The following is a 15896-nucleotide window of genomic DNA, read 5'->3' as shown; positions in this document are numbered from 1 at the left end:
GGCCCGGCTTCCTGCAGCTTTGTTCCTCGAGCCCGGCCGCCCGGGACCCATCCCGCAGACGCCCGCCCCAGATGCTGCGGGATGCGGAGCGCCGAGTGGCCGGCGGGGTGGCTTCCCCGTCTCCGTCCCCCTAGCACGGGAACCCCGGACCGTACACGCTCCCCGCTCTCTGTCAGAGGGGCCGCCGACTTGCACCCCGTCCATTGTGTTCTTGTCCCCGGCCGGCTCCTCCGGTGGCCGCCGCTTTAAGAAGGAAAGGGTGACTTGTTTTGGTGAGGCGGGTGCATGGGGGCACGGGAGGGAAACAGGAAGCGTTTCTTTTCCGTGCATTAAAACGCGGTGTATTTCTTGGTGTTCGTGCAGCGATTGAGCCCTTGCCCAACGTGGTGGAGCTGTGGCAGGCAGAAGAAGGGGAACTCCTGCTGCCCACTCAGGTGAGGACGACCAGGTGACAGGGCGGGTGTGGGTGTGCGAGGGTGGAGCGGCCGGGAGGCCGTCGGCCCCCCCCCCGCCGGCGGCACCGGCGCTCGGGCCACTTTGCAAGGCAAATAAACGGTCGGCCCGAGCCTGAACACCTGGCAACGGTGGCCTTCCCAGCCTCCTCCCGCGCCATGTGACAGGGCGTGAGTCACGCCCGCCCCAAGTTCAGGAGGTGGGAGCCGAGGCCACCTCAGCAGGGCCGCGGCCAGCGGCAGCCTTGTGCAGGGGAAGGGCGGGCCCCCCGGCAGGGCTGTGGTCCTGGATGCGCGAGGGACGTGTGCCCTGTTCCCTAAGTGAGCTGGAGCCGTGTGCCCGAGGACAACAGGGGGACTGATTTCGGAAGTGTTAGTGAGTGGCACTTGCCCTTAGCGTTAAGCAGCTTTGCAGTGAAGATGGGACTTTAAAAGATTGTGTAGTCTTGGATTTTTTCCAAGTGCCTTTAATTCGTGTTAGGTGCACCCTCTTAACAACTTGAATTTCAGGTTTTGGGGGTTCTCCCCCCCATTTAATACAAGGGTTGCATGTGGAAAAATAATTACTAGCATTTCATTGAGGATCTGTGGCATCATACAGGGTTTCCTTAGGGCTGCGGTAGATACGGTGCTGCAAAGCGTTGTGTTAAGGTTTAACTTTTAACATTTGACGGCAAATGTGCACTTTTAAATATAATATTGTTGACTGCTTTTCAGCAGCAGCAGTAGGGACCCCCAATACTTTTTTTGGAGAGGGGAGAGTTGAATTATAAGGGAATATTCAGCTTGTGTGTGGTAATTTTTAAGATGTTCATTACTTCCCACATTGGTGGCAGCACTTAATTCTATGTTGTCTCTTGTGGCTCTTTGGAAAAACAGGATGTCTAGCTATAAGTTCATGGCTGTGCAGTTTTACATTTGAGTTTCTCCCTCCTGTGTGAAGCAGTAGAGTGCTGGTTTTGAGATACTCAGAATACTCACTTTAACCAGAACTAATGAATAACGACTTCAAGGCAGAGAGGTGATTTTTAGAGGAAAGTTTTCCTGGACCTTCCCTGAAGGCCAGCATGCTGAATGAGACCAGTTCTTTGAGAAAAAGCCTCATCGGGAGGGAGAGCAAATAGTCTGTCCTTCTCTTAAAAGTGTACCCCAAATGGATTTTCTTTCCTGATTATAAATAACAGATGTGTATTGTGAAAGGTTTGGAAAATACAGAAAGATAAAAAGAACCACATAGAAATCGTTCATGACTCTACTGAGAGATCCACGTTTAAAATTTGACGTTTTTACTTTTTAAAAATATGGTTATATTTGTGTGTCAGAATTGTTCAAAAGCAGCATTAATAACATTCTGGCCGTGTTGTGAAGGCTGTCCTGCGTGGACTTCTGTGTCCTGAGGGCTACGAGATGCCCAGCGGTTAGAGCATCTCTGTCTCTACCCACTAGATGCCAGTGGCACTTTCTCCTCCCCTTCCCCCCAGTTGTGACAGCTAAAAATGTCCCCAGACATTGCCAGATGTCCCTGGGGAGGAAAATTGCCCCGGTTGAGAAGCACTGGTGTATATCTATATGTATTTGCATTTTTTACTCAATTGTGGCCTGTACTCCTTACTGGTTAGTGTTGGAAGCCAACCCAGACAGAAAGGAAAGGAAATTATAGATGCTTATTTGTTGCAGCATTAGCTGAAGATTTAGTCACTGTGCTCAGAGATGGAAATGTCAAGGCCTATGATATGATTAATGATTTTATTTATAGGCTTAAAAGTTACTTTATAAAATTCTTAATTTGTGGTTTTGTTTATATGTAGAATTCAGTTTGTTTTGGTAAAAAAAAATGCACACAATTTAGAAGCTGTCTTTCTAGAACACTCACTATAGAAGCATTTATAACTAAGCTATTTTAATCAAAGCTATAATGAAAGTGAAACTGATATTCAAAATAATTTTCTAAATACTTCGTCTCTATCTATATGTGTATCTTTTAGACACTGTTTTACTCTGCAAGACCTGGGCGGGGCTGGGGATATATATGAATCTATCTATGTAAACTGCGGGTATATATGCATATGTATCTAAACTGAGTATATGCACATGCACACATATGTGTATAAGCTGCAGAGAGTTCTGAAGAAAGTTATTTTTAGAGAATTCTCCTCAAAGTATTTTGACTTTTTTTCCACAAAAAGCTCCCCCTGTGTGTCATGGAGTTGGCTGAAGAGAGAGTATTTATAGGTGTTTTTTAAATTTGAGGGTTTCTGCTTAATTAATTTGTAGGTTGGATTCCTTTCACTCAGGAAGACTCCGAGGCAGCTGCAGAAGCTAAGATTTGTCAGTGATAGGTGAACTGGGAGCACCAGAAGGTGTCGCATTAAAACATCGAATATTAACATTTGTCACCATGAAGTATTTATACAGTTATTTATTTTGGAAATGTTTTCTGGTGATTGGGTCTTCTTTTTTTTTTTTTTTTCTGTTTCTAATGGGTCTTTAAGTGATCAAGGACTAGAAAAATGCATCATTAGTAAAACCAAATACAATAATTGAATTTTTATAATCTTCCAGACCCTCTGGATAGGCTTCCAGGATTTGACTCCCGGTTCCATCCCTTTTCTCAGTTTCTTCATCCGCAAAATGGGGGTGATCCTCTGAGATCAGCAGTGCTTGAAGTATCTTGAACTTAGTAAGCACTTCATGTATGTTACCTATTATTTTGGTGTACTTCTCAGCTGACTACTAGATTTGCTCACTGGAGGGCATGGGACAGCTTTCCTGCTTTGAAGGGGTTGAACCAGTGCAGAGAACTCAGTACTATTAGATGCTCTACAGTTGTATAGATATGTTTTGTTACCTTCATTTTTTTGTTATGTGCTGTTTTACGTGGTAAGATGTTTGGTGTGGGAACAGAAAACACTCTTCCATGATGATAATGAGAAGGAAGAAAAAAACCCATGTGATTTTATTCTTAGATTAACAGAATTTTTCCTCTCTTCTGACTTGACTTCACCCATCCTTCGGTACAAAGTGGTGATGTTTGGGAACCAAACAGATGTTTTCATTAGCTTATTATCAAGAAGTGCTGGCGTGTGTGCAAGATACTGCTCTGTGTACCTTCTCAATTCGCCTTGGGGGTAAAAACCCTTCTGTGATCCCCTTGACCTGCTCTGGCTCTCTGGGCCTTCCTGACCTCGTGTGTCGCTCCAGTCAGTCCTCTGGGATGCCCTGGGATGCTCGCTGCAGCAGGCCCCACATGTATCTGCTGAATGAAAGTACAAATGCTATCGCCCTGCTGTTGCCAGAGAGCCAGTGCGTCCAGACTTCTAACTCAGCAGTGGCACTGTTGTCATTTCTCTCTCTCTGAGTTTCTTGAGTGTCTGGATTTTTTTCTTTGCCTTGCCTGTGCCTTCTTGCCCTAACTGGGTTCCCTGTGAGAGAGTTTGGGCTTCTAAGCTCGGTGGTCCCATTGTGGCCACACCGTTCTGCATACAGGAGGCCTTGAGTAGCTGGCCCACGAGTTCTTCCTGGGGGAGGAGAGGCAGCCCTCAGTGTCTTGTCCTGTTTACGAGATTAGTTTCAAAGATGGCTGGCAGAGTGCCTGAAGTGTTGATTTCCTATTATTGTTTTCGGGTTTTGGGTTTTTTTTTTTTTTGGTGTGAGTTCTAGCAGCAAGAAGGGCAATCTAGAATTTGTTCTTCTAATCCATTCAGACTTTGCTGAGATGAGAAGCCTCCCTCCTAACACCCGGGTTAGATTTGGGACACTGACATTGGTGCTGAGTAGGAGCAGCTGTTACTTGATGGAGAATCATGTTGGTCTGGTTTGGGGTGCTAGGCTTAGTGCTTTTCTGGCCATGTTTGTTCATCTAGCAGACACTTAGCATGGGCCTGACCCAGTTAGGCCCCTGGGATACAGTGATTATAAATAAGAAAGTCTCTGCTTTTAAAAGTCTTGTGTCTTACCCCCTTAAGTCTGAGGGTATAGGTAACGGAAACTGGTAGAAAGTGAAACAGGAAATAGTACGTTGAGTATCTGAATTCTTTATTGTCTCAGCTCCTGTGTTATTTAAGAGCATCTTGCCCCTGTCAGTGAATCACTGACTGGTATTTGGAAATCTTTTTGTCATAGAGATTTATTTTTGGTTTAATCTACTTCCACTATCAACATAAAAAATAATACCTAACATGAGTTGAGTATTACTGGCATTGTTTAAGCACTTTATGAGTTATTATTACTCATGTTAATACACTTCAAACTGTGAAGTGTTATGACCTGACTTTACAGATGAGGAAACTGAGGCACAGAGTCATTAAATAATCCGCCCAAGGCTGAAGGAATGTGGCACTGGTATGACTTGAACCCAGGAGGCGTTGAGCTTCAAAGCCCATGCTCTTGGCCACTATGTCACTGTATGTGTTTTAGCAGTCTCACCAGGGAAGTATTGTGGTGGTAAAGTTCCCGGGTCTGAGGGAGATACCTTCATGTTCTGTTTTGAGTTAGAAAAATTTGCTTCATGACGCTTTTAAAAATGGTCATATCCACTAGTATTTTTGAAATTTTTGCTTAAAATTTTTTTTATTGAGGCATAATTGACGTATAACATTGTATTATTTTCAGGTGTACAGCCTAACAGTAAGTCTAGTTTCCATCTGTCACCATACATAGTTACAAAAAAAATTTTTTGGCTTATGATAAGAACTTTTAAGATTTACTCTCAGTAACTTTCAAATTTGCAGTACAGTATTACTCACTGGTCGCATGCTGTACATTATGTCCCCAGGACTTACGTACTTATTTTATAACTGGAAGTTCGTACCTTTTGATCGCCTTCACCCATTTTGCCTCCCCACCGCCCTTGGCTCCCCAGTAGTCACCAGTCTATTCTCTGTATCTTTGAACTTGGTATTTGTTTTTAAAGTATTTTATTTATTTATTTATTTTAGAGCGCGAGCAGGGGGAGGGGCAGAGGGAGAGAGAGAGAATCTGAAGCAGAGTCCATGCTAGCACCAGGGCTCGATCCCACGACCTGGGATCATGATCTGAGCTGAAACCAAGAGTCGGAAGCTCAACTGATTGAACCACCCAGACGCCCCTGCTTTTGTTTTTGTTTTTTAAATTCTGTATTTGAGAGCGACCATAGGTATTTGTCTTTCTCTGTTTGACTTATTTCACTTAGCATAATGCCCTAAGGGTTCATCCATGTTGTTGCAAACAGATTTCATTTTTTTATGGCTGAATAGTATTTCATTTTATATATATATATATATATATATGTACACATATATATGCACATACATACATAACCACGTCCTTATCCATTCATCTTTCAATGGACACTTAGGTTGTTTACATATCTTGGCTGTTGTAAATAATGCTGCTATGGAGGTGCAGATATTTTTTTGAATTCGTGTTTTTGGTTTCTTCAGATAAATACCCAGAAGTGGAATTGTTAGATCAATTTTTAACTTTTTGAGGAACCTCCATACTGTTTTCCAGAGTGGTCGCACCAGTTTGCATTCCCACCAACAGTGGACGAGGTTCCTTTTTCTCCACATCCTCGCCAACACTTGTTTTATTTCTTTTCTTTTTGATATTAGCCATTCTAACAGGTGTGAGAAACAGCTAGCCTGTCCTTGGTTCTGCAGGTGGTGGGAGCTGGAGTTTTAAGTTAACAAGTTGAAGTAAACAAGCTGGAGTTTTAAGTTAACAAGTTGAAGGCCCTTTGAGAAGGCCTCGATTTGACATTTGAGCCAACCCTCGAAAGCCATGAGAGATTTAGAATAGCTAGTGCAAGGGCCCTGAGGCACTGCCAAGGGGGTGGGGTAGGGAAATTATAGGATTTGGCTCCCGCCCTTTGGTGTCGGGGAGATAAGGCTGGTAATACCCTGAGATAACATTCAAGTGCTGAAATGTAGGAACTGAGAGGAGAGAGGAGGAACACTGTGTATTGGCAGAGTCTGTTAAGGCTTAGGACTGGGAGGGCCGCTTAGAGACCCGCATTAGCAAGGGTGTGAATGGGACCTCCTCTAGATCCTTATTTGAGTGACAGTGTTTTTAAGCTGATGTTTTAAATGGGGGTCCAGAGCTCCTGATGAAGTGTGGCTGTAGAGATTGGGATGGGTATGTCAAGGGCATTTGACAGTTGCCCAGTTCCAGGTTAAGGAGCTTAGAGTACATCTGAGTAGCAGTTAGGGATGGTGGTAGGCTCTTGAGCAGAGATTAATAGGACACTGGATGCCGGGTCCATACCAAGTGGGTGGTAAGTCGTGACTGATGTTGCAGAAAATTGGTCTTGCAGAGACACAAGGGGTGGATTGGAGGCAGCAGTCTTAAACAGAGCGAAAAGCCCTGTCTGTGCTGGTAATGGAGGCCTGGGGTACTGATGCTATGGGCTGCTTTGCTGGCAGAAGGGATGGAAAAGAAAGCACAGGTCTGTACCGTAGTTCAGTTGAGTGAGTGAGTCATTATGGCTGGAGGTGAAGGAAGGAGAGCAGTACAGGATGATCGTAAGGTTTGTCCATGGGTCAAGGAGTGTGATGGTATCCTTGACAGAGGGAGGCTGGTTAGAACAGAAACCACTTGGCAGGGGCCCCTGATGTTGATAAGTCAGTGTTGGGGGAGACACAATGCGTATGTGCTGGAGGCATTTGCCGGTAGGGCTGGAGCTGTAAGTGAAGTCATCCTACGGGTATCGTGGAGTACCTGCCCTGTGCTGGCCACCGCATGGCGCCGGACTCACCAAAGCTGCAGGAGTCTTGCTCTCAGGAGAGGTAGGCATTCCCTGAGTATCTACACGTGTGATTGAGTGAGGAGTTGGGGCTGGCCGTAGGGATTTGAGCCCCACGGTGATAAGCGTGGGTCAACATTCTGAGGGAATTGGTGTAGGGAGTCTGGGCCCAGGAGGACTGGCAGTGACAAGGAGGAAGACGGGGTGCAGAGAGGCAGTTAAGTGCCGAGAGCAAGGGTTAGAGAGAAGCCGGAGGACCAGGGAGGCTCGGTATTCCTGAACTCAACAGTGGCGAGCTTCGGGAAAGAATGGTCAAGATTGTGTCTGTCAGGCAAATACATGTAGTATTTAATCGGATCTGCCCTTTTGTTTCTATTTCAAGTGACTTTTCTTCTTACCCTCCTGGTACATGACACGTGGTCAGATTTTGGCCTGGTAAGTCTGGGAGAGGATTTTGGAAATGCTTTTGAGTGTGATGTTTATGCCATTTATAAAATTGGTCAGCCTTTTTATGTTAATGTCACAGTATATCAGGTATCCATGTAGGGGATTCTGAGCTAATCAATCCATTTTTATATTATCATTAAACTTTATTTTGTGTGATTAAAGTTAAATGTTAAAAAAAGGCACTTGAGGAGAAGAGATGTCAAACTAGTTTTGAGATTATGTTTGGGTCATGGCTTTAAGCAGGGAGAATCTTTTTTTTTTTTTTTTAAGATTTTATTTATTTATTTGACAGAGAAAGACATAGCGAGAACAGGAACACAAGCGGGGGGGGGGGGGGGAGAGGGAGAAGCAGGCTTCCCGCGGAGCAGGGAGCCCGATGTGGGACTCGATCCCAGGACCCTGAGATCATGACCTGAGCTGAAGGCAGACGCTTAACGACTGAGCCACCCCAGGCGCCCAAGCAGGGAGAATCTTGACTTACACTATCTAAGGGATCACTTGGCAATTTATGGTTTTTAGGAGAGTCGTTCTTTCAATAAATATTCACTGAATGCCTGCTGTGTATCTGGCACTATTTTATTATTTTTATTTTTTATTTTTTTAAAGATTTTATTTATTTATTGAGAGAGAATGTGAAAGGGGGGAGAAGCGGAGGGGGAAAGAGAGAGAAAATCTCAAGCAGACTCCATGCTGAGCATGGAGACTGATGTGGGACTGGATCTCACGACCCTGAGATCACTACCTGAGCCGAAATCAAGAGCCGGACGCTTGACCGGCTGAGCCACCCAGGTGCTCGCAGGCACTAATTTTAGACATCCGTTACAAGTTCATCATCCGTGTGAAATTTAAGAACTGTTTCTTTTGTAGATTTTGTGTTCTTTTGAAATAACTGTTAAATCATGTTTTTTGTTTTTTGGGTTTTTTTTGTTTTTATCAATAGGGTGATTCCGAAGAGAATATGGAGGAGCATTCTCAAGAACAGAGGTAAGAAAAACAACAGGAGCAAATACCTGCATGCTGAACATTGCTGCCCACTTTGGATGCTATCTGAAGTCTTGGTATATGTACGTTTATGTTTATGTGTTTAATAGATCAGTGATATACCTTGCTCTTTGGCGTTGGGGTATCTGTACTCTAATAATTAAAATGTCTTTGTTTTAAAATAAGGTTGTACAGAAAGCTGTTAGAAATATCTCCCCCTCCCCCATCCTCAACTTTGCCTTTTCCACGGCACACTTATGCTGTTCCTCTTGTTCACAAATAGCTATTGAGCATCAGGCACAGTGCTGGGTGCTGGGCATAAAATATTCAACCAAACCTGTGTTGCATGTAGTGGTGGAGTCAGACATTACTGTAAATAAAACAAAATGGCTGTGATTATAACTATCAACAATGAGATTGCTGTGGTATAGAATAGTGAAGAAGATGGGGTGGTCAGGCAGGGCCCCTCTTAGCAAGTGACATTTGAGTCTGGAGGATGTGGAGGAATAGCCACACAGCAAACAGAGGGAGAGTGCTCTGGGCAGAGGGAGCGGCTGGTGCAAAGGCCCTGAGGTGGGAAGCACTGGCAACATCCCAGGAACGTGGAGAAGGCCAGTGTGGTTTGTGGGATTGTGAGGTAAGGTAGGACCTTAGAAACCACAGCAGGGAGGTTGGGTTTTATTTTTTTAAGGGTGATATGATTTGTTAAAGGATTTAAAGCAGGGGCTAACAAATCGAAAGGTGTAAACTACATTTTTAAGAGAATACTTTTGGGGTGCCTGCCGGGCACAGTCGGTTAAGTGTCTGCCTTCAGCTTGGGTCATGTTTCCAGGGTCCTGAGATCGAGTCCCACATCGGGCTCCTTGCTTAGCGGGGAGCCTGCTTCTCCCTCTGCCTCTGTCCCTCCCCCTGCTTGTGCTCTCTCTCTGTCTCTCTCTCTTTCTCTCGAATGGATAAATAAAATCCTTAAAAAAAAAAAAAAAGGATACTTTGGTCATGGGGCAGTCTCCATCACTCGTCAGACTGGGATGTCTGGTCCCTGGAGGTACATGGATACTCTGAGTGGTACCTGGGCACAGGGATAACTTTCAGAGAATCAGCTTTTATTTATTTGTTTGTTTGCTTGTTTTAAAGATTTTATTTATTTGCAAGAGAGCACAGCAGGGGGAGCGGCAGGTGAGGGAGAGGGAGAAGCAGGCTTCCCGCTGAGCAGGGAGCCCGATGCGGGGCTCGATCCCAGGACCCTGGGATCATGACCTGAGCCAAAGGCAGACGCTTAACCGACTGAACCACCCAGGCGTCCCGAGAATCAGCTTTTAGATCCCACTGTCCATGTAGTCTCCTGCAACAGATCTGTCTGAGGTTGCAAGTTATCCTTTTCCACTTCTTCTTCTGTAATCTCTCTTTTCCACTTTATAGAAGAAAGGCATACTTCTTACCCTGCCCCCATCTTACTATGTGCTCCATCTTGGGCAAACAGAGGTTTGATTTGAAATACTGGCATTGGTCAGGAGAAGCGATTAACTCTGATTGGTTAACAAATTCTTTTGTAACTCTGGTGGTTTTCAAATCTTTCCACAAAATTGAAGGGCATAATCAAATTGGCAGTTGATAGATCATCAAAAGTCATTTTCAGTGATAGATCACTATGCTTTTTGGATAAACAATGAGGGAGTTTAGAGAATATAGGGACGGTACTATAACAATGCTCCTTCCATTCACATCCGTTGTTGTGAACAAGCTTTTTCAGTGCTTACATTTAAAAAAAAAGTGGACAGGAAAATTATTGTCACATGAATCAATGATGTGGGGCAAGACACTTTCATCCATTTCGTTAAAGAATGCATTTTCAGTAAATTTGTCTCTTAACTTAAGTTTAATCACCTATCAAAATTTATAAAATTTGTTGATCAGTTGTATACTGATGAAAATTATAATGATAACTCAATTCAGAAGAAAAAAATATTTAACACTTAAACCCTGTGGTCACAGGAAATTTTTTTAAAAGCCTAACATTTCGGTTGAAACCCATAGTTTTGTTGCAAAAGGCTTTGAACATAATGATGTATGTATTAGGTTAAAATCCTTGGAGGGAATATCCAGCATTACAAGAATGCATATTGGTGTGTTTAAAAAAAACGGATGATGATCAGGCACCTGGCAGGCTCAGGTGGTACAGCATGCGATTCTTGAGCTTGGGGTCATGAGTCGGAACCCTATGTTGGGTGTAGAGATTACTTAAAAAAATGAACGATGGCAGATTTCATTGCAGTAGTATTTAGATTCCATTGAATATATTTTAAAAAGGGATTGTGAGTTTTATTTAAAAATGCCATCATTTATAATATGCCAGAAATTATACTCTTTGTAGCCATTTAAATTCATTGTATAAAATTTTAAATGTGGGATAAATATATGAGGCAGAGTTCAGAGTTTGTCACAGTCCTCTGTTGGAGTGTATGGGAGGGAGCAAGATGAGGTGAGGATTGCTGGTGGTGGTTCAGACGAGGCTGGTGGGAGTGGGGATGAAGGGACAGGGGACAGGAAGTTCTGAGATGAATTTTGGGGGTGGAGCAGATTCATTAGTTGCTGAATCAGGGGAAGAGAAGTCAGTCATGGAGGGCTTCTAGAATTTGGCTTGAGCATCTGAAGGATGACAACTGAGATGGGAAAGGAAGTAAGGGAGGGAAATCAGGAACTCTGGTTGGTTGTCTCATAGGAATGTCAGACTTGATATGACTCGTCCCTGTGGCCATGGCGCTGTGAGCCCCGCCGAGAGGCCTCCAGGGCTGGGTGTGTCCAGCCTGTCGACAGCCTTGATGCTCACCTTTAGCCTTTGTTCTCTTCTGTAGATTGCTGCGTTCTCTCCTTTCTCCTCAGTCAGAACTAGTTTCTTTTCCTCTGTTTTCTGTCAGACTTAAAGGTATTAGTAGATTTTATCCCCCTGGGTCTTTTGACCTAGTGTCAGATTGTTAGTGAAGGTGTGTGGGGAGGCAGAATGCAGCCGTGATTTAGCACAGTGGCTTTCAAACTTTTTAACAGTGACTCATGGTAAGGGAGACATTTTATATCATGCTTGCCTACCTGCCCATAGACATATATATGGATGTATGAATATGTATGCATGCTTTATTTGTTTATAAAATGGTGCTTACCTGTACTACCTGTGACATACTCTTTTCTTTTTAAAGATTTTATTTATTTATTTGAGAGAGAATGAGATAGAGAGCATGAGAGGGGGGAGGGTCAGAGGGAGAAGCAGACTCCCCGCCGAGCAGGGAGCCCGATGCGGGACTCGATCCCAGGACCCTGGGATCATGACCTGAGCCGAAGGCAGTCGCTTAACCAACTGAGCCACCCAGGCTCCCGACACACTCTTTTCTATTTCATTTTTTTATTGTAAAATATACGTAACATTTGTCATTTAAACCATTTTTAAACCTACAGTTCTGTGGCATTGAATACATCCACATTGCTGTGCAACCAGTCCCTACTATCCATCCACAGAACTTTTCTAGTTCATCTTATTTTATTAAAAAAAAAAATGCTGCTTGCCACTACTGGATTGATATTTAAATTTCTTAATCATGATTCCCATTTTGATCAGCGCTGATTTATATAATTTTAATCTTCTCAATATTAAATATTCCAGTATTTTGCTGTTACATTATCCCTAGTTGCTTTCCTTTTAACTTGGTGTCCAGGCCTCTTCCTCTTTGTTTCTTCTGGCATTTTTTTTTCCCCCTTGGGATTTGTTCCTTATGTGTAAAGACTAGATCATGACACGGGTTGGATGGTGCTATTAGAGAATTTTCTTTGTGTCCATTTCCTGAAAATGTAGGTTCTGGAGCTCTTTCCAAGAATTCTCTCTGTAAGTGTAATGTCCTGTGATAGGTAAATGAATCACCTAAGTACTTAGTATTGATTCACCTTTACTGCACCGTTGGGAATTTTTTTAAATGAAAATTTTAATAACTCCAAAGCTCATATAACGTCTTGCTACAGTTAAAGTAGAGCTTTTGTTTCAGAATATGTTCAGATGTACAGAAAAGCTGTAAAGATGGTACAGAGAGTTCTCATAGAGCCCGCTCGCACTTTCCCCAACTGTTAACATCTTCCATTATGCTGGCACATCTGTTACAACTAAGAAACCAACGTTGGTTCGTTACCATGAACTAAACTCCACACTATCTGAACTTCACTTGTTTTTCCCTGATGTCATTTTTCTGTCCAGGATCCCATCCAGGATACCACATTACTTTTAGTTCTCATGTCTCCTTAGGACCCATTTGGTTGTGACAGTTTGTCGAGTTGTTTGTGAAATCTTAACTGTTTTGAGGAGTAACGCTCAGGTATTTTGTAAAATGTCCCTCTGTTTGGGGCTGCCTGATGTTTTTCCTCCTGGTCAGATTGGGGTTACGGGTTCTTGGGGAGGAAGACCACAGCTCTAAATTGGTATTCTCACTACGTATCAAGGATATCTGCTGTCAACATGGCTTATCACTTTGATATTGACCTTGATCACCTGGCTTTTTCACCTCTGTCCATGCTACACTCTTTGGAGACAAGTCATTAAATGGAACTAAGCTCTACTTACACAGATTATTTGGAATTCTTCTCTATGGGAGATTTGTTTATTTTCCCTCATTTATTTATTCAGTCATTTATTTATATCAGTCTGGACGTACAGATATTTATTTTATGCTTTGGACTATAATCTGATACTAGATTTGCCCTGCTAGTTTAATGTCCTTTACCCTAAATCTTACCTGTGAAGTTATTACTACCTCTTTACATGTTTTTAAACATTTTTGTGATTTTCATTTTAATTACTACCCCACCATGCCAACCTTCCTTGAAAAATAGGACTTGAAGTCAGTAGAGCCAGTGCTTAGGAATTCTACACCACGAGTGCCTCGTCTCTGAGAGCACCCATCTAGAGGAGCACCTTGGGACTCCAGATTGATATGACCATAAAATAGAGTTTCAAGATGTCCCAGGAAAGGTGTGTGGCACTGACATCTATCCCTGGTGAGAATCTAGATCTGAAGAGGGCTCTGTGTCTCAGTCTGCAGACTGCCCAGGGCGGGGCCCGGAAGCAGACCACCATTAATCATGGGGTGGAGGGCTCTGGAGTCGCCAGCCTATGATCTCAAACACAGTTTGGGAAAGCTTTCAGGGAAATTGGCCTTGCTGAAGATTTTGTTTGTATTAACTTGACTTAATCTTCTATGAATGCTATGTAATTGTATTTGGTTGAAAGCCAGGAAAGCAGTATTTGAAAGACTTTCTCCCCTCTTGCGTCTGCGTCCCCGTTTTTCTCCCGGGGGTTCTCAAATATCAGCAGTAATCTGTTCCTTCACTGAGAGTGAGAGATTGCATTTGGGACTCAGCGATGAGAACCAGTGAGAGCGGACTTCAGCTCTTGCTGGAAATAAATGCTCTCTGGGAAGCTCGTCTGGCTCTCTCTACATTGCTCCCATAAGCCTTGCTGGCGTACATTTGTTAGAATGGGAGAAGTGTGAGCAATGGCGAAGTGAACAGTATAGTACATCAGCATTTAAAAATGGTTACATAAAAGTGGTAAATACCGACTGGCCAGGTACAGTGTCGGTGGGAGTTGTCATTGTGTTGTGTTTTTTTTTTTTTAATGTGCTTTTATATGATCAGTTAACAGCAGCAAACTGTGTTCTCCTGAATCCGTTTACATCAGTTAAAGGCCGGTCCTAAGAGTCAGAACATGAAGAAAGTCTTGTTAACCTTTCAGCAACATACTGAAAGAGATAATTGCAGACAAAAATGACTTAATCGCTAGGGGAAACTTCCTTTTGGCAGTGAAGGGGATTTCAGAGCCCGCACAGGGAATGGAACTGCTTTTCACTTTTCTTTGTTCTCCTTTAGAAGTTGAAAGCTCTTTTTTTCAGGACAACCCCCAAGTTCCTCACCTGTTGACAGAATCTTAGCTTTTTAACCTGAGCGTGCTTCCCCAGGGTTCCCTTGTGGACATTGTTCTCTTCCCATCTGCCATTTCCCCGAGGTGATCTCACCTGTTCTCTTGGGTCTTTATCTGTATAGAAAGAACTTGAACTTAGATTGTACCTTCTAGCCAGGGGTCTCACCTGTCCAGTTACCCACAGAGAGCTCCTTTTAGCTTTCGGGTGCTGCTAACTTACTGAGCTCTCGGGCTCAGTTCCTTCTCAGCCCTCCCCAGCTGCTGCCCCATGCATTCATTTATACAAGCCAGAAACCAGGATGCACCCCCTGGATTCCTTCCTACTCCCCACCCGTAGACGACCAGCTGTGGCTGGATCTTCTTCCGATGGTCTGCCACCTCCATTCTGTAGCCACCCGAGCCTGTTCTCCACCTTTCTCCCTGAGTAATGTATCTCAGTAATACCTCCTTTCCTGTCATTCCTCCTACACACAACCTTGCCTTCGTGAGGAAGTGCAGACCTCCGAGCATGGCCTAGAAGGCCTTTTGTGATCTATGCCCTGCTCACTTCTTCAGCCTTCCTGCCCGTGCTTCTCCCTTCCCCTCTTTCACCTAGGCTCATACACCTTGGGACTCTTCTTCTCTCTGGCTAAACCCCTTACCTGACCAACTCCGTAGAGCACCATGGCACCTCTAATACAGGGCGTATCTCTGTATAAAATCGCCTGTCTCAGGATTGTCCTGAGTCTCATTCGACTGGTTCCTTAGCACCCAACCCAGTACCTAACACCTAGGTGAAGAACTGCTCAATGAAGGGATGCAAGCTCCCAATATAAATTTAAGTCTTTTAAGTTGATAACTTGTAATGTTTCACATGTTCTTCATATCCAAGCCCACAAACCATATTTGCCATTGAAATCAAAGCAGTGGTATTGGTATCAGAGGCTGTGGTTTTTAAATTAGGTCATTGCAGTTGGTGTGTTTTTAAAGAGAATGGGTTATTAGTTCTATCAATGTGTGCCCCGTGGTACCTTCTACAGAGTCATATGGGCCCTGGGAGGGTTGCAGAATGAATGCGTTCAGTCATGGTCTTCATGGCCGTAACAGTCTAAAGTAAATTTTCTTTGACTGTAATAGATGTGCTAATTTAGATATTCTTAGAATACAAGGTTTTCAGCAGGGTTCTTGGTATATATTAAAATTGTTTTCAAGTCACAAAAACCTTTTTGTTTTTTTTTAGATTGTGAAATTTTTAGCAAAGCTTTTGAGACTTATTTATATAACTATTTAGCCCTCAAATGGAATTAATTAGAAAAATAGTATAATAGGATCAGTATCCTAATTTCTGATTTTTGTTGAAATT

General features: G+C 43.5%; 1 protein-coding gene across 1 annotated transcript in view; it reads left to right on the top strand.

Moving 5' to 3' along the window:
• TMEM131L (transmembrane 131 like) overlaps nucleotides 1–15896 on the top strand; it is a 166672-nt gene that overhangs the window by 5555 nt on the left and 145221 nt on the right. The window contains exons 2-4 of the mRNA XM_035023255.1: nucleotides 18–272; nucleotides 364–434; nucleotides 8561–8604. Coding sequence (XP_034879146.1) covers nucleotides 18–272; nucleotides 364–434; nucleotides 8561–8604 — 370 coding nt within the window. The remainder of the gene's footprint in view (nucleotides 1–17; nucleotides 273–363; nucleotides 435–8560; nucleotides 8605–15896) is intronic.

Source organism: Mirounga leonina, unplaced genomic scaffold, assembly GCF_011800145.1.
Source record: "Mirounga leonina isolate KUSES-001 unplaced genomic scaffold, KU_Mleo_1.0 Mir_176, whole genome shotgun sequence".
In the NCBI taxonomy this organism is placed as follows: domain Eukaryota; kingdom Metazoa; phylum Chordata; class Mammalia; order Carnivora; family Phocidae; genus Mirounga; species Mirounga leonina.
The sequence above is the reverse complement of the archived record's forward strand: the minus strand, read 5'-3'. Positions and strand labels throughout refer to the sequence as shown.